Here is a 24,180-nt window from a genome sequence, read left to right as displayed (position 1 = left end):
GTTGATAGCATGGCTTCATGTAGAAATCTGATAGTGATTGAAAATCAGATATTCGGTGAAGTGAGAAACTGGTGTGTTTGATTTTGTATCAAAACCAGTAGGTAAACCTGATAACGATAAATCAGGTAACTCGAAGGTAATTGAGAATGAAACTGGTGAGTTTGATTTCGTATCAAAACCAGTAAGTAAATCTGATAACGATAAATCAGGTAACTCAAAGGTAACTGATAATGAAACTGGTGAATCTGATTTTGTATCAAAACCAGTAGGTAAATCTGATAATGGTAAATCAGGTGAATGAATCGATAATAATGGAGAAAGAAACTGGTGAACCAAAATCAGTAGGTAAATCTGATATCAACACTTTGTCGAAAGCGAAAGAACGTGAAAATTTATGAAATGAAATTGGTACAGTTAGTATATGAGAACAAAGTGATTGTGATGAATTGGCAATTTAAGGTGGAGGTTAATATGAATCTCACAAGAGTGAATTGGGTTGAATTTACCCAAAATAAGGACAAAGAGAAAGAATGTCCAGAGTACCGATCATGAAAATTATTAAGTTATATGTGCTTAATATAATATAGCATTCCTAAATATTTCTAGGCAATAAATGAAATGTTGAATAGATATCATTGGTATAAAGCAATAAAGTTATTATTATTGTTGATGAATAAATCATGGTTGTTATCGAAGACACCGGAGAATGAAAATATTGTTGATTGCAAATGCATAATAAGAATTTATTGATGCATTTTTGGAAATCCATTGAAATATAAACGCGATTTGTTTCCCGGGGCTTCAAGCAGCGACAGTTGATTAGATAATGCTGAAACTTTTGAATCAGTCGTCCGAATTTCAAGCTTCAGATACATAGTAACACTTGCAATCGATTTAATTCATTGATACATCATAAAATATATAGATTATTAGTTAAATAGTTTTCTTAGAGCAAGAAATTCTTAAGAAGGTTCCGTGAGGAAACGATTGTCAATTTCGTCAATTGAGTAAAGCCCTATAGGTAGGAGTTAAACAAACAAAAATTCGAAAAGAATCTAAAATGATTTCGGTTTTCGAAATTCATACTGATCGATGCATATCTTATAGATAGACAATAAATATCGCAAAATATATAATCATGGGGTACTTTGTCCGGATGATATATTGCAGTAGTTATATAACGAATGATGAAACATTGATAAGTTCTAATTGATGGATTTTCTATGCATTCATTCATTCATTGCTGTATCCCGTTACCGGGAATGAATCTACAAAAAGAAGAAGAAAAAAAAAAAAAAAATTCGAACAGACTTGTAACTTCTTAGTGCTAGTTGCGACTGTGTGCCCTCCTGTGACTAAAGAGACCCAACCGTGACCTGCAGATCCTTCCACACTCAGGGCATGGATAGTCTCCAACCAGATCTGGCCGCCGCTGTATCCTTCTCGATTCTCCACTATAACTGTGGACCAAAGACCTCCACTGTGACCTGTCTAACGCTAGTTGTTCCCAGTTATGATTAGCATTAACTGATTTTAGGGATTGATGTAGTGTATCCTTAAACCGCTTATACTGGCCTCCTGGTTTCCGGGCTCCCTCAGTGAGTTCGCCGTATAGAGCTATTTTGGGGAGTCTTGTGTCTTGCATCCTCAGAATGTGGCCGCTCCATCTGAGTCGGGCCCTCGTTACTTGAGTCTCAATTGTTGTACAACTCGCGCGCTGCAAGACTTCTGCATTCGAAACTTTGTGGAACCATCTGATGTGCATTATCTGTCTTAGATGACGTTGCTGCGTCTGTTCAAGCTGTTTAATATGTCGCCTGTAGGGAGTCCAGCTTTCGCTTCCGTAAAGAAGCGTTGGGAGGACCACTGCTCTGTAAACAGCTGTCTTGGTCTTCAGATTGAGGTCGTGATTTTGGAACACTCTGTCCTTCAGCTTCCAGAATGCCCGTGATGCCGAATTGATACGGTTGTGTATTTCCGTGTCAAGGTTAGCCCTAGTATTTATGAAGCTTCCCAAGTATTTGAACTGCTCAACCTGTTCTAGAGTTTCATTGTCCAGGCTGATATCTGTTTGAAGGCTTTCTGGCGGACTTACCAGGATTTTGGTCTTGTCAATATTGAGTCTAAGGCCTAAAGCTTCGTATATATGTTTATAGGTGTCCATCATTATCTGTAGATCCTCTGAGCTGCTAGCGATGAGTGAACAGTCGTCTGCATATCGAAGTTCCGTGATAAACTTGGTACGGGTTTTTGCTCTGAGGCGCTTCAGGTTAAACAGGCCTCCATCAAATCTGAATCTTATCCCAACACCTCTTACGGGCATGCTCATGTCAGCAATTATCGATACAGCTATGGCGAAAATATTGAACAGTAAAGGCGCTAATACGCAGCCCTGTTTTATTCCAGAGTTGGTTGAGAAATGGTCGGTTGTAGAGCCATTATGCTGTATTCTAGCGGTGTTGTTGGTATGAAGGCTTTTACACACTGCTAGGAATTTTTCGGGTACTCCTAGACGTGCCATGATTTTCCAGAGCGCTCTCCGATTCACCGAGTCGAATGCCTTGCTTAAATCGATGAAGGCTGTATAAATCCTTGATTGTTGTTCACGGGCCTTTTCTTGTAGCTGTCGAAGTGTAAAAATTAGGTCCACCGTACCTCGATTTGGTCGAAAGCCGCACTGGGATTCAGGTAAAAGCCTCTCTAAGAGTGGAACCAGACGATTAGCCATAATCTTCGAGAGAATTTTACCGGCCACATTAAGCAACGATATGCCCCTGTAATTGTTGCAATTCGACGTATCGCCTTTGTTCTTATAGAGGTTGATAACTAAAGCGTCTCTGAAGTCTTGTGGCACATCTCCCTGTTCCCAGATCTTGCGGAATAGTATTAGGAGACTATTGACAATGTCCTCATCCAAGGCTTTGAATATCTCCGCCGGAATGCCGTCTAGACCAGGGGACTTATTATTTTTCATATTTTTAATCGCGCTTATGATTTCCGACATTGAAATTTCGTCATCAAGCGATGTCATCGGACTATACGCGGGAAGCAGTTCTAAAATGGATAAATCCGAGTCGTTATTTTGATTCAAGACCTGTGAGTAATGCTCCTTCCATCTTTCGAGAATTTTTCTATCATCAGTTAGAATAGCTCCATGAGCATCTCTTATAGGAAAGCTAGCTTTTCTGCTTGGATCGTAAACAGTTTTAATAGCTTCGAAAAAACGCCTGTAGTCAGGGTTATCGGCGTAAGCTTGTATTTCTCTAGCTTTTTCTTTCCACCAGCTGTCCTTGATTTTTTCTTATTTCTTGACGGACCTCGCGTTTTATGTTTATGAAACCTATTTGGGCTGCAACATCGCCAGGCTTGTTAATTGCGGTTTTCATCGCTTTGTGTTTTGCATCCAAAAGGGGTGCGATATGAGTTTCGCTGTCGGCAAACCAGTCTGGGGATTTTCGGGAGCGTTCCGTGCCCAGTATTTCCTTCGCTGTATTTGTAAGGGATGACTTGAAACGGAGCCAATGAGTCTCAATGTCGTCGTTATAATCCGGTGGTGTTAGGCTACTTTTGACGGCAGCTGTGAATCTGTCCTTTGTAGAAGGGTTTTGTAGTTTGGATATTTGAAGGCGCTCTCTTAGATACTTCGGCTTGCGTTGATATTTTGGGCGCATTGAGATTTTCATTTTCGAGATTACCAGCCTATGATCAGTCCAGCACTCCAGATCTGCTCTGGGTTTAGTGACCAACACCTCTTTCAGATCTTTCCTTCTCACGATCACATAGTCGAGGGTATGCCAATGCCCTGAGCGCGGGTGGCGCCAGGTCCCCCTTGAATTGGGTCTCGTAATAAAATAGGTGTTCGTTATACACAGATTGTGTTCTGCACAAAGAGCCAGCAGACGTTCTCCATTCGAATTGATGCTGTCTGTGCCGTGTTTCCCTATTATTCCCGGCCATAGTTCTGAGTCTTGACCTCTGCCCACTCTAGCGTTGAAGTCTCCAAGGAGAACTATTCGTTCCCGTTTTGGGATTTTACTTAATGTAGCAACGAGTGTTTCGTAAAAAGTGTCCTTTAAGTTGTCAGAGGAGTTCAAAGTGGGTGCGTATACTGCAATGATGTTCACACACGTGTTATTCGCTGCAGGAAAACGTAGGGTCATTAAACGTTCTGAGATACCAACTGGATTTTCGGTAAGTTTGGCGGCCAGGTCGTTTCTAATGGCAAAGCCTACGCCATGTTGTCTGATTTCGCCTTCCGGCAAGCCTTTCCAGAAAAATGTATACGCTTGTTCTACCAAGCTACCTTCGTCCGAAAAGCGTGTTTCGCTTAAAGCAACTATTGCAATGGATGTTCGTTGCAGTTCCTTATCGATTAGGGCAGTACGCCTCTCTGGTCGGTCGGCCTTACGGTTGTCTAGCAAGGTTCTGACGTTCCATGCTGCAAAAGCTATGTGCTTTTCATTGGTGTTTGTTCGATGATTCACTCGCTCAGGCACCCTCCCCCGGAGATCCGAATGGGAGGGTATTTTACCTCCGGATACGAATTTTGTCCTGTTCGACTGATCCATCTTTTTGTAGGAGCTGCGTTAGAAGGTGTTCAAAAGCTGCACTGGTAACGCTGTCAGTGCAACTTTGGTTGCGGCTACGACTAGATTATCTTGTGGCACAGGTAACCTGAGACGACAAGGTCTGAGACGTAACTTGAGCAACGCAGAGAGCCATTTCCTGCTCAAGCCAATGTTTAGGCTACGTAATTGTGGGAAACAGAGTTATACCGCTCATGTTCGGTCGCCAGAGCCTCGTTCGTAAGAACAGGGTGCACCGCGAGTAGGTGAGGTTGGCATTTGAGAGGAGAGGCTATAAAACGCATCCTTCCCCCTTACACCCCGGATTTTCTATGACAAAAGCAATCAAGCTCTTTTTTAGGAATCAAAGTTGATAGAAAACAAAATGAAATTATTCCTGATGAGAAAAAAAAATTATTACATTATATAAGTGTTTTCAAAAGAAGATCATGAAGCACTGTGTAAGAAATCTCATAGTATAATTAAAATGGATCTATATATTTTAAGTAGATTTTTTAATAAAAAAAGAACAAAAGAACTTTGGATATTCTTACGGAGTTATCAATTAATTCAAGATTATAAAATATGTTCGAATTATTTGAATTCAAATTTTTGGAAAATAATAAGTACAATTTATAACAAAAAAAAAATGCAAACTTTAATCGCTGCCCCATCCACAGAAAAAGGTTATATACAATATGGTTCTATAAAAAGCCGTCATAATACGTGAGTTAAGATTATAAAAAAAAGGTTTTAATTTGACTATTATGATGTCTATCATTATTATTATGAAGATAGAAATAATGGTTGTTGTAGCTTGTATTAGTTTTGGGAATAGTAGGTACTGCAAATCATACGAGATCAGAACATATTGACATCGAATATCTTTTCTCCCGAAATAAAAATTAGGATACATTATAAAACTCAAATAAAATTGCAGAGGTTATCAGCTCTCCGTTATTTAAATCAAACCATTACCGGACTAATGTCTGTTATTTCATAGCAGGTTTAGGTTTAGTAAATTGAAGTGTTAAATGCTTATTTACTAGGTATTACTATATGTAATACTGAAGGTATTATAATATGTATCTATACAATTTCTAATAGCAATGGTCTGGTGTGGTTTTTCTGGGTTTCCCACATCCTTGCAATGAATATTGGACCATACTTGTATTGCCCCAGATAACAAATGGAGGATCTTTCTATACTCAGGAATATTTTATTTTTGCATGCAATTTTGATATGTAATGATATGTACCTATAGGTAATTGAGCATTGGGTTATAAGAGATTTGATTTTGAGGCGGCGTGTTGAGATAAATTCATCAGAGTAAAGCAAAACCAAATCCCTTACTGATTCAGAATTCTCGACAACTATAAATATGTCAAATGCGATTGGTTTATTAGTCAACAATATTAGTGCTGGCGGTCAAAGTGTTGAATAACATACCCCAGCAGTTTTCGACTGTGAGAACCATATTATGTACTTTGCTATTGGAACCTATATACTGTATATAAGCATCTTTTAGGAATGAGATATTCCTCTCCGTTTTAGTTAGTTCTGGTTTGATATTCATTGAGAGTATAGATCGACCTCCGTTGAATCGATTGAATCAATATACAGATTGTTACACAAAGTGCGATTCATTGAAGAAGAATTTATCCTAAACCAACCTAATTTCCAACAGCTAGCCATAATAACCCTGTTTTATATATGTCAACATCTATAAAGTCATCCCATCCAATACCACTTCGCCAAATATCTTGGACCAAAATCCTGCCTCGAATTATGAAGTTCACAAGAAAACCGAGTGAATCAAAAACAGACATTGTTATTCTCAGCACATGTTGTTTCGTAGGTCTCTGTCGATTCTGTTCAGGATGGAAATTCAACTTAAAAACGAGTTTATTGAGTTTACCTGATACATTCAAAATATTCATTACACTCACCAGGATCAGGCGATGAAATCCTGGATGGAATAGCTTCAGTTTTCAAACATTTTTCCTAATATAAGTATGAAATCTTCATCATAAAAATGGTCAGCGCAAACATATACCCTTTTGGAAGATTTTGTATTTTTCATTTTTAACTGGTCCATCCACAATCTTTGTCGAGCAGTTTCACTAGGCATTCTAATAAGAGGAAAAATTATTTGGTGATGACTTAAACAATACTAATGAAAAGAGATAAGTCCCAAGCTGAAGCTACGCCTATGGAAAAATATCGTTTGTTGTTGTTTACTTACCAGTGAATGGATTGCCCACTGCTTTCACTGCCGATTTTTTTGCAAACCATACAGCAATTCCACATTTTTGCATTTTATCATTCCAAATAATCACTGTCTACCACCATTCTCACATAAATCGCCTAATAACATTGTTTGTTTATTCAGATGAATATTGTTGCAGTTGCAGATTGTTATATTTTCATTTTCATTGTTACGTGAAAATGACTGTTATTTTTGATATATGATTGAAGTTGAATGTCATAATTTTTTGTCAATTACTTAGTTCTACATTGAAATACTCAGTCATCGGGTAGGTGATTTTCGAATATTTAACAAATATGTAGATATGTCGAACATTCTAAGTGGGTTGTTGAATGAATAACGTTGCCAAACTTCTGTCTCCGTCTTCTTATTTTTTATATTAAATTTAAGAACATATTCTGTAACTTCACTTAGGACATATCCTGAATTCATGAAGCATTGGTATTGTCAGTATCATCATTTATTCAATAGCCGATACATTTTAAATTGAAATAATGATGTCATATTATCTCTCGAACGGAAGCGAAAACCTGGGATTATATACATTTCTAAAAATATTGCCAACGCTGCTTAACAATTCGACATTATTCCTATAGCTTTGGAAAACACGATTCTTTCAACCAATCGTTGCATGTGGTTTATTGTTTTGGTTTTGATCAAAATATAAACATAAGGCTATCTTATTTCGAGGACGTTTTCTCTCTCACTATGCTCTATCTTGGTGTGTAATATCAAAGAGTTGTTACTCTTTGTAACGGAGCGCCGTAAGGTTTATACCTCGGAACCCAGGGAACATTTATGAAAAAAATAAATTTTTGCCGCCAATTTTTTTTTTTACTTTTTTTGTCAAAGTTTACCCAAAAATAATTGTTGCTTCCCATTATTTATTCATTTATAAACAAGCTAAATTACTGAAGAAGTAGAGTTAAAATAACCCCCAGAAGTAGTAAGGGGGATTTACTATTTATTTATTTATTTATTTATTTATTTATTTATTTATTTATTTATTTATTTATTCATCAAAATGGGATACAAACAGGTAACACCCAAAAAAAGCATCCACTTAAGACTAACAAAAAAATTAAAAGTGTCTACAAAAGTCAGCCGTTACTCGGAAAAATTTCACATTTTTACGAGAAAAAATGTATATGCACATATATTTTCACTATGATACAAAAAAAAAGGGACAAAAAAATCCACTTTCAGTTGTACCCACAAGAAGAAATAAACCATGAAAAAAGAGAAAACCAGGATCAAGGATCGAAAATCCTTCTACAATTATTCTTGAAGGAAGGCAAGGATAAAATAAAAATATCCAAATTTCCGACATATTCATTAAAGAACTCACACATTCTGGTCATAGGGGAATTCCTACCAATGTTAGTTCTAAAAGCTCTACTATGAAGCAGTTGCCTATTTCTGGTTTGTCTTGTTGGCACATGATAATGCACAAATGATTTCAACTTAGGCAGGCCCCGGACTAAGGTGATCGGCGCCCTGGGCAAATGGTCTACTGGCGCCCTTTTTCCAGTAGTAATTTTTTTATAATAATTGCTTAATACGGATTTTTCACAAACAATTACGTATCACAGTAAACAGAAAAACAAGTCGTTCATTGAAAATACTATAGCCCTATAGATAGATATATATAGATATATATAGATAGATATATTCACACTACAAATCAAGAATTAGACATTTGAAAACTTGAATTTTAAAAATAGAAGAAAAATATGATCAAAACAAGGGTTTTCTTCTAGCTTTCAACTTTGCAAATTTATCAATGATTTCGGAAAAATCTCTACTTAGAGTTATGCCCAGTGTATTGTTTACATTCAAATCTTAACTCATATGTACCATGCGCATATACATTCCGTACTGTCCACGAATATAGGGGCCGTATCAGTACCACACAGCGTCATTATAGAATAAGAAGTCTATTCATTCACATCACTCATGTAAACCAAATCCAACGAATATAGATATAAGGTTATTCAGTGTTTTTTTATTCAACTCAATTCACAAGTAGATCGAGTGAAAAATATCACAAGATCGAACATGGTCGCTTCGAGCCCGATATGAACCAAGCGATATCAAACTCAAACAACAACTCAGGTCCTTCGAATCAAACAAATCATACATCATTCAAGAAACCATTTCCAGTGCGAATTAGTGTTTCCAAATCAGCTGATCCAGTTTTGTGAACCTGCAGACAACAGGGTACCCATCAACAAGACAGCAGCGTTCCCATCAACAAGACAGCAGCGTTCCCATTCATCAACCGACGAAAGCATTCTCAAAACTCGAAGTGTTTACCAAGAAATCTCAAGTAAGCCTTCCTTCTTTAATTTCCGAATTCCTTGATTCATTCTGAATTGCTTATTATTGCATGTTATAGATTCTCATTTGTCAAAATGTCTGAAGAACAAATCAAAACCTTACATTTCAAACGAGGTAGTATCAAAGCACAAATCACGCGTTTTTCAAAATTTTTAGTAACCATAACAGATGGTAGTAATTTAGAAGAGCTAAATACACGTTTTGAAAAAATAGAACCGCTTTGGAATCATTTAAATGATATTCAAACTGAATTAGAGTTCATTGATAAAAATACGACAACTGAAGATCATCTTTCTGAAAGAACGGAACTTGAAAATTCTTATTTCAAAGCTATTGGCCAAGCAAAGAAGTTGATAAAACAATTTACACCTATTGATATAAACTCTTCTTCCAGCACCCACAATTTCCAAAATAATTCCAATAGTTCGATAATTCGAAATACAAATTCAAAGCTACCAAAATTAAATTTACCTGAATTCTATGGAGCATATGAAAAGTGGCTTCAATTCTCTGATACATACAAAGCAATGATTCATAACTGCCAATCTATCAATAAAATTCAAAAGTTTTGGTATTTGAAATCTTGTATAAAAGGTGAAGCTGCAAATGTTCTGACAGCTTTGGAAGTATCTGAAGCAAATTACGATAAAGCGTGGGATCTCCTCTGCGAACGTTATCAAAACAAACGAGTCATTATTCAAACTCATTTAAATGCCATAACTGATCTTCAGAATGTGCAAAAAGAGTCTCATATTTTACTCAGGAATATCATTGATACTGTAAATCAGCATCTCAGAAGTCTTGAATCTTTAGGATTATCTGTAGACAAATGGGACACCATCATTATTCACTTAGTTTCAGCCAAACTAGATGTAACCACTAAATGTGAATGGGAAGAACATGCATTAAATATTAAATCAGATTTACCTACATTCAAAGAATTCACTTCATTTCTAAATCAAAGATGTCAATTGCTAGAGGGTTTAGACTCGAACAAAAAAGTCTTTAATTCAACACCAAGACATCCAGCTAAAAGAAATTTTCACGATTCAAGTGTTGCACATGTTGCTACCACAGATCCAGTATGCATTTTTTGCAAAAAAGATCACTTCATATTCACATGTGAAAATTTTCTAAAACTCAGTGTACCACAACGTATAAGTGAAGTCAGAAAACTCAATGCATGCAATAACTGTCTACGTAAGGGACACTCATCAAGAGATTGTAAAAATCAACATTCTTGCAAAAAATGTTCTCTGCGACACAATACTTTATTACATTTAGATAAGGAAAAATCTTCTACAGAAACCAACTCAGCGCTTCCTCAAAAAAATGAAACTAGTAATTCACAATCTATTTCTAATATTTCACAATCAACTCTCACTGCTTGCTCTGCGGAATATACGCATAGTGATTCATATGTTATGCTTCCTACAGCAATCTTACTTATTTTTGATAAATACGGAAATACTCATAAATGTCGAGCTATTCTCGATAACTGCTCTCAGTCAAATTTCATTACTGAAAAATTATTCAAAATGTTACAACTCCCTACATCAAAAGTCACTCATTCAGTTGAAGGTTTCGGTTCAAACATAACATCCGTACTCAACAAAACATGGGCTACTTTGAAGTCGAAAACAAATTTTTATATTCTAAAGTATGTACCTTTTTTGATATGCGATAAAATAACAAAGGATTTACCCGCTGTTTCATTCAACATCAATAATCTCAAAATTCCATCTAATATTGTTTTGGCAGATGAAGAATTCAATGAAACCGGTCCAATTGATTTACTTATTGGAGCTTCTATTTTTTGGGATTTAATTTCTATTGGACGCATAAATTTACCGCGTCATCAAGCGATTCTACAAAAAACAAAACTTGGTTGGATATTTTCCGGTCCTCTACCGATATCACATGCAACCACTTCAAGTTCAATTTGCAATATGACATTACAAAATGATAATATTCATGATTTGCTAGAGCGCTTTTGGAAAATTGAAGAATATCCAATACAAACTCAATATTCCCCAGAGGAAGAAGAATGCGAGAAACATTTTCTAGAAACCACGTTTCGTGATGAAACGGGCAGATTTATTGTCAGTTTGCCTACAAAAGAAAGCATAAACCAGCTTGGTGAATCTTTCGACGTCGCACTCAAACGATTCTATGCCGTTGAGAAAAAACTTTCAAAAAATCCTGAATTGAAGGAACAATATGTCTCATTCATGAATGAATACGAGAACCTCGGACACATGACCAAAATAAATACGTCGAATGATTCAATTCGAAATACGATCTTCTATTTACCTCATCATGGAGTAATGAAAACATCTAGCACGACGACAAAACTTCGTGTTGTATTTGACGGTTCATCAAAAACTTCAAGTGGCATCTCCTTGAACGATGTTTTAAAAGTGGGTCCCACGATACAGAACGATTTGTTTACAATAGTTATTAGGTTTCGAACTTACAAGTACGTGGTGACAGCTGATATAGAGAAAATGTATCGAATGGTAAAAATACGACCTGATCAGCGGGATCTACAACGAATATTATGGCGTTCAGACCAATCTCAAGAACTTTGTCATTATAAACTAAACACAGTTACTTATGGAACTGCCAGCGCTGCATTTCTTGCTATTAGAGCTTTATTCCAAGTTGCTAAGGAAAATGAAACAAAATTTCCTAAAGCTAGTCAAGTTATCAAGTCCAGTTTTTATGTGGATGACTTACTAACCGGCTTCGATTCCATCGAAGATGGAAAGAAAGTTCTGTCAGAACTAGTGCATATCTTAAGTTCCGCTGGTTTCAATCTAAGAAAATTTGTCTCAAACAATTGCGAAATTTTAGAACACATCACTCAAGTTAAATCTGAATCAATGACTTTATTACCTTTATTACCAATGATGAAACAACTAAAACGCTAGGTTTGATATGGAACTCAGCAGATGATATTTTCAAATACACTGTATCCTATAATCAATCATCTAATGTCACAAAACGCACGATACTGTCAGCAGTGGCTCAAATTTTTGACCCTTTAGGTCTTATAGGACCTTGTACAATCAAAGCCAAAATTATCATTCAGAAGCTTTGGCAACTAGGTTTACATTGGGACGAAAGTCTCCCAGTCAATTTACATTCTGCATGGATCGAGTTCTCTAGTCAAATACTTTATTTACACTCAATAAACGTTGCCAGACACATAATCTGTTCAGATCCTATTTCCATTGAATTACACTGTTTCGGAGATGCTTCGGAAAAAGCTTACGGAACTTGTTGTTATCTTCGATCTGTTGATCAATTCAACCAAATTCATATTCATTTAGTTTGCGCAAAATCTCGCGCCGCACCTCTTAAAATGATAACGTTACCTAAACTCGAACTCTGCGCGGCTCTTTTGAGTATTCAGCTTTCTCAAAAGGTTCTACAAGCCATGTCTGATAAAATTGATAACACTCATTATTGGAGTGATTCCAGTATTGCATTAACTTGGATAAATACTGAACCACATCAACTCAAAACGTTTGTAGCGAATCGAGTAACTGAAATACAGCAGTTTTCAAACAAAAATCAGTGGGGTCACGTTCCTTCAGAATCAAATCCAGCAGATATTATATCACGAGGCATTAATCCAAAGGAATCAATGGAATGCAATTTATGGTGGAAGGGTCCTGTTTGGTTATCCCGAGAAAAATCTTTCTGGCCCAAAACCGATATTTTGCCCCAATCGGAAATTCCAGAAATCAAAAAAACTGATCTTACTCTAATCATAATGACAGACTCTCAAGATATCAGTATCATTGATCGGTTTTCTTCACTCACAAAACTCCACAGAGTTATAGCCTTTTGCCTACGGTTTATAAATAACTCAAAAATCTCAATTCCTGAAAATCGTTTTGCAGGTAAACTATCAAAATCTGAAATCGATAATTCTCTTAATACGATTTGTAAACTAGTTCAAAGGAACGCATTTCCTTCAGAGTTTGTATCTCTAGAAAAATACAAACAGATATCCCCAAATAGTAAAATTGTATCTTTGAATCCATTCATGGACAAAAATGGTTTGATCAGAGTGGGAGGAAGACTCAAACATTCCAACCTCACTTACAACCAAAAGCATCCAATTCTATTACCTCATCATTGCAATTACACTAAATTGGTAATAAGGCATGAGCATTTGAGGCATCTACATGCAGGTGCTCAAGCTACTCTTGCAGCTGTTAGATCAAAATTTTGGCTAATCAACGGACGTAGCGCTGTTCGAGGAGTTTTACGCAGGTGTGTAACTTGCTTCAGATCAAAACCAATAGAAAGTCGATATCAAATGGGAGATATTCCAAATTCACGTTTAAAACCACAACGCCCATTTGCAACAACAGGCATAGATTTTGCAGGTCCTTTTCACATTAAAGATGGCAGAACAAAAAATAGAAAAATTATCAAATGCTATTTATGCATTTTCGTTTGCTTCGTCACGAAAGCAGCTCATCTCGAACTGTCTGAAGATCTCTCGTCAGAGTCATTTCTTAAATGCTTAACCAGATTTGTGTCAAGAAGGGGTGTTTAAACCGACATTTATAGTGATAATGGAACCAATTTTGTAGGTACTGAACGTGAATTGAAAATTGTTTTATCTAACCTCGAGAACAATAGCCAGTTCAATGACTTTCTCAATTTGAATCAAATAAATTGGCACTTCTCTCCACCACATGCTCCTAATTTCGGAGGTTTGTGGGAAGCATGCGTAAAATCAACAAAATTTCATCTAAAAAGAATTGTTGGTAATTCTCATTTGACTTTTGAGGGTCTATACACTGTAATAACTCAGGTTGAGGCAGTCCTCAACTCCCGACCCTTATCCCCAATGTCTAATGATTCTAATGATCTTTCACCTCTAACTCCTGGTCATTTCCTTATTAGCGAACCATTGACCACTTTACCTCAAGATGACGTCAGACATGTGGCAAGCAACCGCTTGTCTCATTTCAAGAATATTCAAAAACAAATGCAACATTTTTGGCAAAGATGGTCACATGAATACTTGAACCATCTCCAAGAAAGAATGAAATGGCGACAATCTACTCCCAATCTGGAAACAGGTATTTTGGTGCTACTCAAAGACGACAACACAGCTCCCTTATGCTGGAAAATGGGTCGTATTATCGATGTGTTTCCCGGCAAAGACGGAATAGTGCGTGTTGTGAATGTGAAAACCGCTAATGGAGTCTTTAAAAGACCAGTGTCGAAGATTTGTGTTCTACCAATAAACTCTTAGAACAATAAGTCAGCTATCATTATATTGATATATGCCGCCCCCCTTTCAAGGGCGCCTGAACTTAGGCGAATCGTAATAGTTCTTCAACACCTTGTATAGAAAAACCAGATCGGAAATTATCCTCCGCTGTTTCAAAAGCTGTATACTGTAACTGAGGATCGCACCTATTCCCAATGTAACATATTCTCTGGTCATTTTAAAGTGAAGGAACCTGATGAATTTATTTTGAATTCTTTCAAACCGCAACTTATGCACACTATAGTAAGGGGACCATACAACACTGCCATAACTAATTTTACTCAAGACGAAGGAATTATATAAAGATCTTATTGCTGCCTCAACTTGGAAGTCGCTGCACAATCTACACAGAAAACCCAACATCTTGTTTGAAGCTGACATGACATAATCAAAGTGGGCATGGAAATGAAGTTTAGAGTCGAAGACTATACCAAGATCTTTAATTTTCTCTACTCTATCGACGATATTCTGACTCCATTGGTATTGATAATCGATCCTATTAGATTTCCTGGTGAGAGAAATAGAAGCACACTTTTTGTAGTTAATTTTCAAATAATTCTTCTGAAGATTTTCAAGTCGTCGGCATATAAGAGAATTAGACAGTGTTGGAAACAATCACTTATATCATTGATGAAAATCAAAAATAGAAGGGGACCAAGATGCGAACCCTGGGGAACTCCCGAAGTAACCACGAATGGCGAAGACAGGTAACCGTTCGCACTGACAAGCTGATTACGGCTACGAACATAGGAAGACAGCCACCTCTAAAGATCTCCCCGTACACCAATCGCAGCCAACTTCTCCAGCAAAACATCATGGTCAACCTTATCGAACTCCTTACTGAAGTCAGAATAAATCGAGTCCACCTGAATTCCATCATCTAAAACACTGAAAATATCTTCGGCATAAATTACAAGGTTAGTTTCAATGGAACTCTTCGAATAAAACCCATGCTGATTGTTGATACTCCAAAATTGACGATCTTATACTTGGAAATAAGATATCACAAACAATACTCTCAAAAACCTTGCCGACAATCGACGATTTACTGATTCCACGGTAATTACTGACATCACTCTTATCACCTGAATTCTTGTAAATAGGAACCAGCAAGGCAGTCTTCCACACAACTGGAAATGTCCCAGATTGGATTGATTTATCAAAAATTATACTCAGGGGAAGGCACAACCCGGATGCACAATGTTTGACAAAGTACGACGGATACTCATCAAAGCCTGCTCCCTTACTCTCATCCAAAGACTTCAACTTATTTTCAACCAACTCGGGAGTGAAAACCACTGTACTATTATATCGTTGTGACCAGATTGCGGAATATTTTGATGGACACCTCTATAAGGCTCATTTACCGAAAGGAAATAAAAAGCAAAAAGCTGACATATATCCTTACCTCCCTCAGCTATAAAATCATTGTATTTCATTGTGCAGGGTAAACTTGTATCTCTTTTACAATTGAATACATAGTCCCAAAATTTTTTCGGGTGCGTTCTTATTTGTTCTTTTACATTACTTAGGTATAGACTATAATCAGCATGAATGAGACCTTTACTTAGCCTTCTCAAAGATTTAAACTTTTCATAATAATATGGGTTACAGAACTTCTTCCATTTTTTGTGAATTTCATCTTTTTGTTTCATCACATCAATAGTGTTCTTAGAAAAGTAAACAGGATATTTAGTATTTTGAAGCATGAAACTGACGTATTCAGCTTCCCCAACTTAGAAAAGGTGACGTAAAATTCAACAGGGGGATGGTGAGAATCAGGATCGACTAAAGGAAGGATATTCTCTCTCAGATCAGACGATTCAGTCCTCGAACAAAAAATCAGATCCAACATTCTGCCATTCTTATTTTGAATATAACTGCAATGAAAAAACTCTCCAAATGATAAGATATCTAACAAAGAGGAAGAAGAGTTATCCATATTGAAAGGAATAAAACAACTATCACACTCACTAGAAATTCAACCTAGCAAGTTGAAGTCTCCGAATTTGACCGCTGGATCACTTCCAATCTTATTGATGTTATCCTGAAGTTTAGAAGTAAAGCACGACCTGACGTGGTCATCTCCAGAAGGCAGATATAAGCAATATACATGGATTTTCACTTTGCACAGTGACCCATAGGTCTTCCGCTTCAAGCGGATACATTACATCTAGTTGACACCGAACACCTATCATTACACTACCCCCAGATTTTTTGTTCCTGATATTAGCGGCACTTTCACGGTCGCGACGCAAAACCTTGTAGACGGACAAGTCACACAACTCCGCATCCTCGACATCACTCGCAAGATAAGTTTCTGTCCACAAGTACAAATCTGACTTAATGTTCGAAACATTTAATCTGAAGGTTGTCAATTTGGAATGAAGTCCATTAACATTTTGACCATATATCAACAATTTATCCATTAAAACATCTGACTAGATATTGAACTCGAATTTATACACTAGAAAAGATGTCACTCTACATCCTCTCCAAAGAACCGCAATCCCTTATGGTGAAAATACGGCATAAATCCGTTTTCCTACGGAATATATTCTTAATCCAAACATACTTATACAGCTTGGTTTTCGCTGTCTCTCTAGCTTCTGATGGCAAGAGTGAGATATTTGTTGATATACATATCGTCTGAAATGCCCTCTAACGACAACTTAGATGAATGGCCATTCTTGGTACGCTTGGTCCTCGCTGCCATCAAAAAACGGTCTCTTTCTTTCCTTGAATTGAATTTGATTATAATATTCCCTATTTTATTCTTAGCGGTATTCTGATTCGATTGTACCCTATGAATATAGTCAATGGCACTGGTAACTAGTGCAGTCTATGTGTTCACCTATCTTTTCAACCAAACGATGCAGATCCTCGCCTTTTTTTTCTGGGACTCCCTGTATTTCAATATTATTTAGCCGAGAAACCTGTTCCAAATTGTTAATCCTAGCATGTAGGTCATCTATTCAGACCTCATATTCTTGTTTTCTTCGGACAGCTGATCTGTTTTCCGCGTATACTCGTTCAATTTTTCAATTTCAGACTGCAGAAGTGCCGCCTGCGATTCGCGAATCTTAGCAAGTTCCTCGCGTATTTCCACGAGAGCATGCGATGCTGAGTCACCTGTGTTATGATGCGAACGAGGTATCGTGGATTCCCCAACAAGGGAATTCCTACAATCTAAACATGTCCACATGACACCCTCACAACGTAGATTATCGAGCATATTGCCGACAATGTTGATACACAGACCGTGATAAAATCTGCCACAAAAACTACCACTTTGTAAACCTGGGTTCTTACGATTCACTGGCACAAACTTTGCACGATCTATCAACCATTTTCACCTATCAGACGGAATAATTATCGACAATGTTGATGAATCTTGTTATCCTGAAGTCTACAATCAGATATTCACTACTTTCCCGATAACCACTCAATTAATTTCGCCGAGGAAATTCTCCATATCGGAGCTCTCGAATAACGAACCGTACCATCTGCAAACACACGTAGTAATGTCGATATAAAGTTTTTCTGTAAAATCATTAGTTTTTGAGTTATTTGCGATTGAAACCTAAGATTTTTCACCTGAAAAAGCCACGTTTTCAAACGGGTTTTCACGAATAACTGAAAACCATGAACTTTATCGAAAAACTTGTTAAAAACAAAAACAAAACTAGCAGTTAACGAACTATCTGAATGAAATATGAACCGATATATGACTTATCTATATAATCTATATTGTATATATACTATCTTCATCACTAATGGACTTGAGTTTTGTACTGACTTTCGGTACGCCGATGACACTCAGCTGTTGTACTCTTTTCTGGCTTCAGATATTGTTAGAGCAAATCGGGAGATAAATTCTGATCTTGATCGCTTGTCAACGGACTCCCTGAAGCATGATTTAGTACTAAATCCTGATAAAACAAAGGTTCTTGTCTTTGGCGGTGGGGCTGCTGAGGTGGTGAGAGGGTTGAAATTGAGAGTCAATGGTAGTGAAATTGCAGCTGTTGAGTCGGCTAGAAATTTAGGAGTCATTCTAGACGTTGAACTTCGGTTCACTGAGCATATATCATTATGTGTTCAGAGGGCCTACACTGCATTGAGAAGTCTTTACCCCCATAGGCATTTCCTGCCGCAGAAGCTGAAAATACTACTTACTGACTCACTCGTACTAAGTCATTTTAATTTTTGTGACGTGTTGTATGGTCCCTGCTTGCGTGTTGATGATAGGGTGAGAATTCAACGGGTCCAGCGTGCGTGTCTTCGCTTTATTTATGGCGTTAGAAAGTATGAACCAGTCATTCATAAGTTGAAATGCTGCAATTGGTTGAGTATGGAGCAAAGACGTGAGCTACACTCTGCAGTGATGTTTCGCTCAATTATATACTTTAAATCACCTCCCTATTTGTGTAACAAAATACGATTCAGATCGGATGTTCATAATATCAATGTAAGGTTCAGAGGTATGATTTCTCCACCTGTTTTCAGAACTGCCTTGTTTCGTCGTTCTTTTTCATTTAATGTGTATTCATTATATAATCGCTTACCACCTCATCTTAAGTCCTGCAAACCGGAGGTGTTCAAGTCCAATTATCGGAAACTACTCCTCTCTTCAAGTGCGTAGTGTGGATTTTAAGGCTACTTGCTATCTGACATGTGATTGTTTTAAATGCTATATGTTTCTCCTCAGGGGGTGCTCAATCCATGATGGGTTTTTTGTTGGGCGGTGTGTGGAACATGGATGAATTGTTTTTTTTCTCGAATTTTTGTATGTATTTTTTTTTTTTGTGGGATTTTTCGGTGTCACAGTAATAACAGTTATACTGACGTGAGACCGTTTGCAATGTATAATTTTCTTTTTTTCTCGTTTTTTTTTCTCGTTTTTTTTGATGAATAATGGATAGTTGTATGGATCTTATATTATTGCAATAAACTTATTATTATTATTATTATTATTATTATTATTATTATTATTATTATTATCTATGTATGTTGAGTATGAATTAGCAAACTACTGAATGTTAAACTTTCAACATCAAACAGTAGAAAAACAAAGACAAATTCGGGAAAAATCTATATAACCTTTTTTGAAGTACTTAAAAAGAGGTTCCAAATTAACTATATCAATAATGAATTGTGCAAATAATGACGGTGCTATAACATTCAAAACTTCAATATCGTTATTTTTCAGCATAAATTTTTTTAACAATTCCCTCATCATTACCACCAGAATAGAGAATAGACGTAATTATTTTACACTTCCTAGCACTTGAGTACTGTCAAGGTTATCCAGTAGTTTGGACCATCTGGTATGTCCGGTTTGGAAAAAGAACGAAATCAAGTGAGAAGACATTTTTAGAACAACAGATTTAATTATTACTCAAATTACTCAAACACTAAAGCATATACGAGAATATAGCAAGAATGCAAAAATGAAATATTTTCCATTTACTATAAAACGTTTCGTTTGTTTCATGTAGCATCAAAAATTCCTCAGTTATGAACCTTTGAAGTTTGCATCTTACAGTAAATGTTCGCTTTTCCTATGCATTTGAAGATAATAATTTTGAAAGTAGAGTTTTTTTTACGGGAGATAATAGTTTTGGAAATTTTTTACAAAATGGTCCAAAGACAGATTCCATACCTCGAAAATTGACGGAGTTATCGTCAATAAACCAAAAAAAAATTTGGAGTAATTTTCGAAATATAGTTTTTCATTGATGTGATGAATCTTCTCCGAACACAAAATTTCACCAACTTCTTCCAGTTTCTTCACTGACATAAGAACACCAAAAATTCGAAGAAACCAACCTTAAAAGTAAGTTGACGAGGTTGATGATGATTGATTAGAACTAATTTAGCATCATGTGACGACCTCCTGTCTCCGTTGCCGTCTTCTTCTCCGAAGATAGAAACCTCGGGCGCCACCTCTAGTTTAAAGTGTTGAGGACACTCGGAACCTGTAGGCGGTATCCCACAGGTGACCAGGAGCTACAGTCAGAGAAAGTTATGTCCAGGGGTCAGATGTTCATGAAGTTCGGACAGTCCCCTATCTCTGAAATATCTTAAAAACTCTATTCGGGAGAAAAATAAAACACACAATAACCATTAAACTTCTATTCAATATCTTATATATACATGTCGTACAGGGTATAGGGTGAATAAGCGGTGCAGAAGCGGGATGTTACGTGCTTTTAATGTCGAAACATGATGAGTGAGCAAAGTAAGAATGCGGGATGAAGCGGTCGGAGTTAGAATGAAGCAAGAGCGTAAGTGAAATAGTGCAAGTTAACTCTACGTTGCGTACAAGCGGCAGGTAGTAACATGGGCAAAGTCGGTTATTATAAGCGAGACTGGTGTTAAGACGGACGGCGGTTTGCCGGTATACTTTGGTGAACCGAGGAAAAAACTAAACCACGGAACAAGGCGACGAACACACCCCCGTAACCCCGGTGGGTGGCCTAGTTCGAAGGGGATCATACCGGACAGTTGTGCAGGATGGGCCGTTTGAAGCTAACATCGTACACCTCTTTACACTCGGAATTCCAGGAGCGATGCAGGCCGTTTGAAGCTAATGCATAATCTCCAAGAACTCGGGCGGTACGGTTAGGGAAAGGCGGGGTAAAAAAGGGGTAACAAAGGAACATACCTGGCAGGTGTGTAGAATGGGCCGTTTGAAGCTAACATCATATACTCCCGCACACTCGGAATCCCAAGAGAGATGCAGGCCGTTTGAAGCTAATGCATCACTTCTAGGAACTCAGGCGGTACGGTAAGGGTGGGCTGAGCTAGAGACGGCGGAACGTACCTGACAAGAGTGTAGGATGGGCCGTTTGAAGCTAACATCGTACACCCCTGTACTTTTAGGATACCAGGAGACATGCAGGCCGTTTCAAGCTAATGCATGGCCTCCAGGACCCGGGCGGTACGGTGGAAGGATGACAGGGAAGCATGTACGCGCCATTTGAAGCTAGCGTACACACCTACGCATACTGGGAAAGTCCATGGGGTAGTGTAGGCCATTTGAAGCTACTACACAACTCCACGGCGGAAAAAAGGGTATGTGGGAAAAGAAATAAACCGGCAAATTAACCAAAAGAGTAATTAAAATAATCATACCTGAGACCTTGCCCATGTGTAACCCTTGAATGTACTTACTATCTGGTATACTTCTCGGACGGTCGGAACACTCTGGCTTCATTGACTGAATTTACGAAATCGCTCGAATTTATACCCGGCACGGCCCTTTTTTGTACAATTGTCAAATGCGCAATTAAATAAATTCGGTATACGATATCCCCCCCTGACCTCACGTTGAAGACATCGCGATCCGGGAACACATGGATCCGCGCGGCCTGAAACTGATCGATTCATGTTACGGAAATATGAAAATAAATAATTCGGAAACAAAACTAATTGAAAATTTGCTTTGTTACAATCAATATAATGTTTATTCATATACAGGAAAACAAACTATTATTTTTATTAACCTTCGTTTCAAATAATTACAAATGAACGATAAATACTTCTAAAACTTTCAGGGATGGGCCATGATAGTAACATAAATGACGTCTGGCACTTTTATGTTGCAAATGCGCTATATGGGCAGAATAACCTGCCAGGAAGGCATTTCAGAACTCCAGAAGTATATGTCAGTTTCATGTTGGCTATCCTATATTATCTTCAACTCATTCCGCGATCATCAAGGTCACTTCAAGATCAAAAGCACTCTTCTAAAAGGGACATATTTCTTCTGGCCCCAAATATAAAAGCAACGAATACTCGATTTCCAATATCATAGGGTCTCATTGAATAAAAGTCTTTCAAAGTCAGCGCCACGGCCAAATTCATCATGGCATACTGGAGAAAAACATTGAAACTTTTTTGGGCAATATTTTCCTTAGAAATGTTCTGTATTTTTTGTGCCGATCCATTACTTTTGCTTGTTCAAAGTTGCGGGGGTTTCTAGGTCAGAAGGTGCTTGAGACTGTCGACAAAATAGTCTCGAGAGCAGTCTCACGCACTCTCCGACACAAGTCAATACTAGTCTCCGAGGCTGAACGTGTCTCAAGTGCTCAGATGAACAACGTCCTGAGATTGATCTCGAAACTTTCTCTTGAGATTTTATCTCAGGTGGACACTAACCATAACGTTACTCCACTATTGGTAATATCTTTGGTGTGATTAAACAGAATAACCAGGGGAGAGAGTGATGACCGCATGTGATTTTTGTGCGCATGTCGCAGTCACCCCAGAGTAAACGTCAATTTGTGAGTAGTAGTTAGAGAAAAGAGTTGTTAATGCGAATAATTGCATGATAATGTCATAATAAGTGGAAATACATTAGATCACCATCAAAATATTTGATCTCTGACGTTCCTTAAACATTACAGGTTGCATAAATAGTCAAATTCTGAAGTTCTATCCATGCTGACATCAAGTGTTTAATTTTCTTTACTGTGTCTGTTACAAGATGGGTATATATGATTTTGAAATTGATCGATGCGATGTTAGCAAAATACATCATGTCAAAATATTTCTTATTTTCACGCTTTTTCCTAACAGTACCTTCCGGAAATAGTGGCATATCTTTCGAATCGAGAATAGTTTGGTGCCCATTAATCGATTGGTTGCTTGATATAGAAGGATTTTTCAGTTTTATACACTTTTGTTACGATATAAACATTTTGTGTGAGCTGATTATTATGTGCAAGTAATATTTTTCCTTCAGAAATCAATTAACATACCGAGTGGTTTCAATGTTATGGCTTTCGAGAAATATGGACCAAATGTATATAGAGACAGGTTCACCGCCGAGAAACGATAATTCAGCAAAATAAGGGTATGCGGCGTATGGTAAATAGTAATTGAAAGACCTTTTTAGCGAATACCTATATTTCGACACCAATTTGTGTATGTATATATCTGCATGTACCTTCTACAATATGTATAATAGACATTATAACCATACGGGATTTGCAATCGACTGGGTGGTCTCTACCCGCTCAGTTGTGCTATGTTCATTCAACATTCAACTATTAAACACCTTGTATAAAAGTAGAAAACTCGTCCGAGGTGTTGAGAGAATTATGGAATGAATGCTGAACCCAAGTGAATGAGAATAGTCTGATTATTTTTTGGAAATAAATATATTCAATATTTTTCTTCACTGCAGGTTCCGCCACTGGGACACTCGTGTAGGATTAAATCCTGGTTCAAAAATCAATGGAGGCGCAAGAACCCCATCCCCAGAGCAAGGAGGAACTTCAAGAAAATATCTTGATTCTGTTTCCAGTAAAGAATACAAGGAATCCCGGAAAAGATCATCCAGTTCTGGAAACGGATCTTCTGATGGTAGTAATTTCAAATAAATGTTATTCAAAAAATGCAAATTGATATGTTTGTCACTTGTGATTCTTTTCCTTAGCTTCTTCTGTACTCTGTGTCAGAAACTTATTTAGAATAAAATAGATATTGAAGCTGTTTTTCCCTTTGAATTGTCTTCCCCTCATTTTACCTAATTATTCAGATTTTTTTATATGAAGTAGGAGGTACCCTAATATCTCAACTTTCGCTTGATTGTATGTTCTTAATCAACTTACGGATTTTACCACCGACAGCTCTTGATACCATTGGTGAGTCAAGGCACATGTTCTGTTCGGCTGTAAATTCAATTATATAATTAT

At 37.2% G+C, this 24,180-nt stretch overlaps 1 protein-coding gene across 2 annotated transcripts in view; it reads left to right on the top strand.

The window, feature by feature from the left end:
* LOC123312907 (aromatic-L-amino-acid decarboxylase) overlaps nt 1-23,977 on the top strand; it is a 602,665-nt gene extending 578,688 nt beyond the window's left edge. For both annotated transcript variants that reach the window (XM_044897485.1, XM_044897483.1), the window contains exon 12: nt 23,670-23,977. In XM_044897485.1, coding sequence (XP_044753420.1) covers nt 23,670-23,865 — 196 coding nt within the window. In that variant the 3' untranslated portion in view covers nt 23,866-23,977. The remainder of the gene's footprint in view (nt 1-23,669) is intronic.
* The last annotated feature ends 203 nt before the right edge of the window (nt 23,978-24,180 follow it).

Source organism: Coccinella septempunctata, chromosome 5 (assembly GCF_907165205.1).
Source record: "Coccinella septempunctata chromosome 5, icCocSept1.1, whole genome shotgun sequence".
Taxonomy (NCBI): domain Eukaryota; kingdom Metazoa; phylum Arthropoda; class Insecta; order Coleoptera; family Coccinellidae; genus Coccinella; species Coccinella septempunctata.
This window is presented reverse-complemented; position numbering and strand designations above follow the sequence as displayed.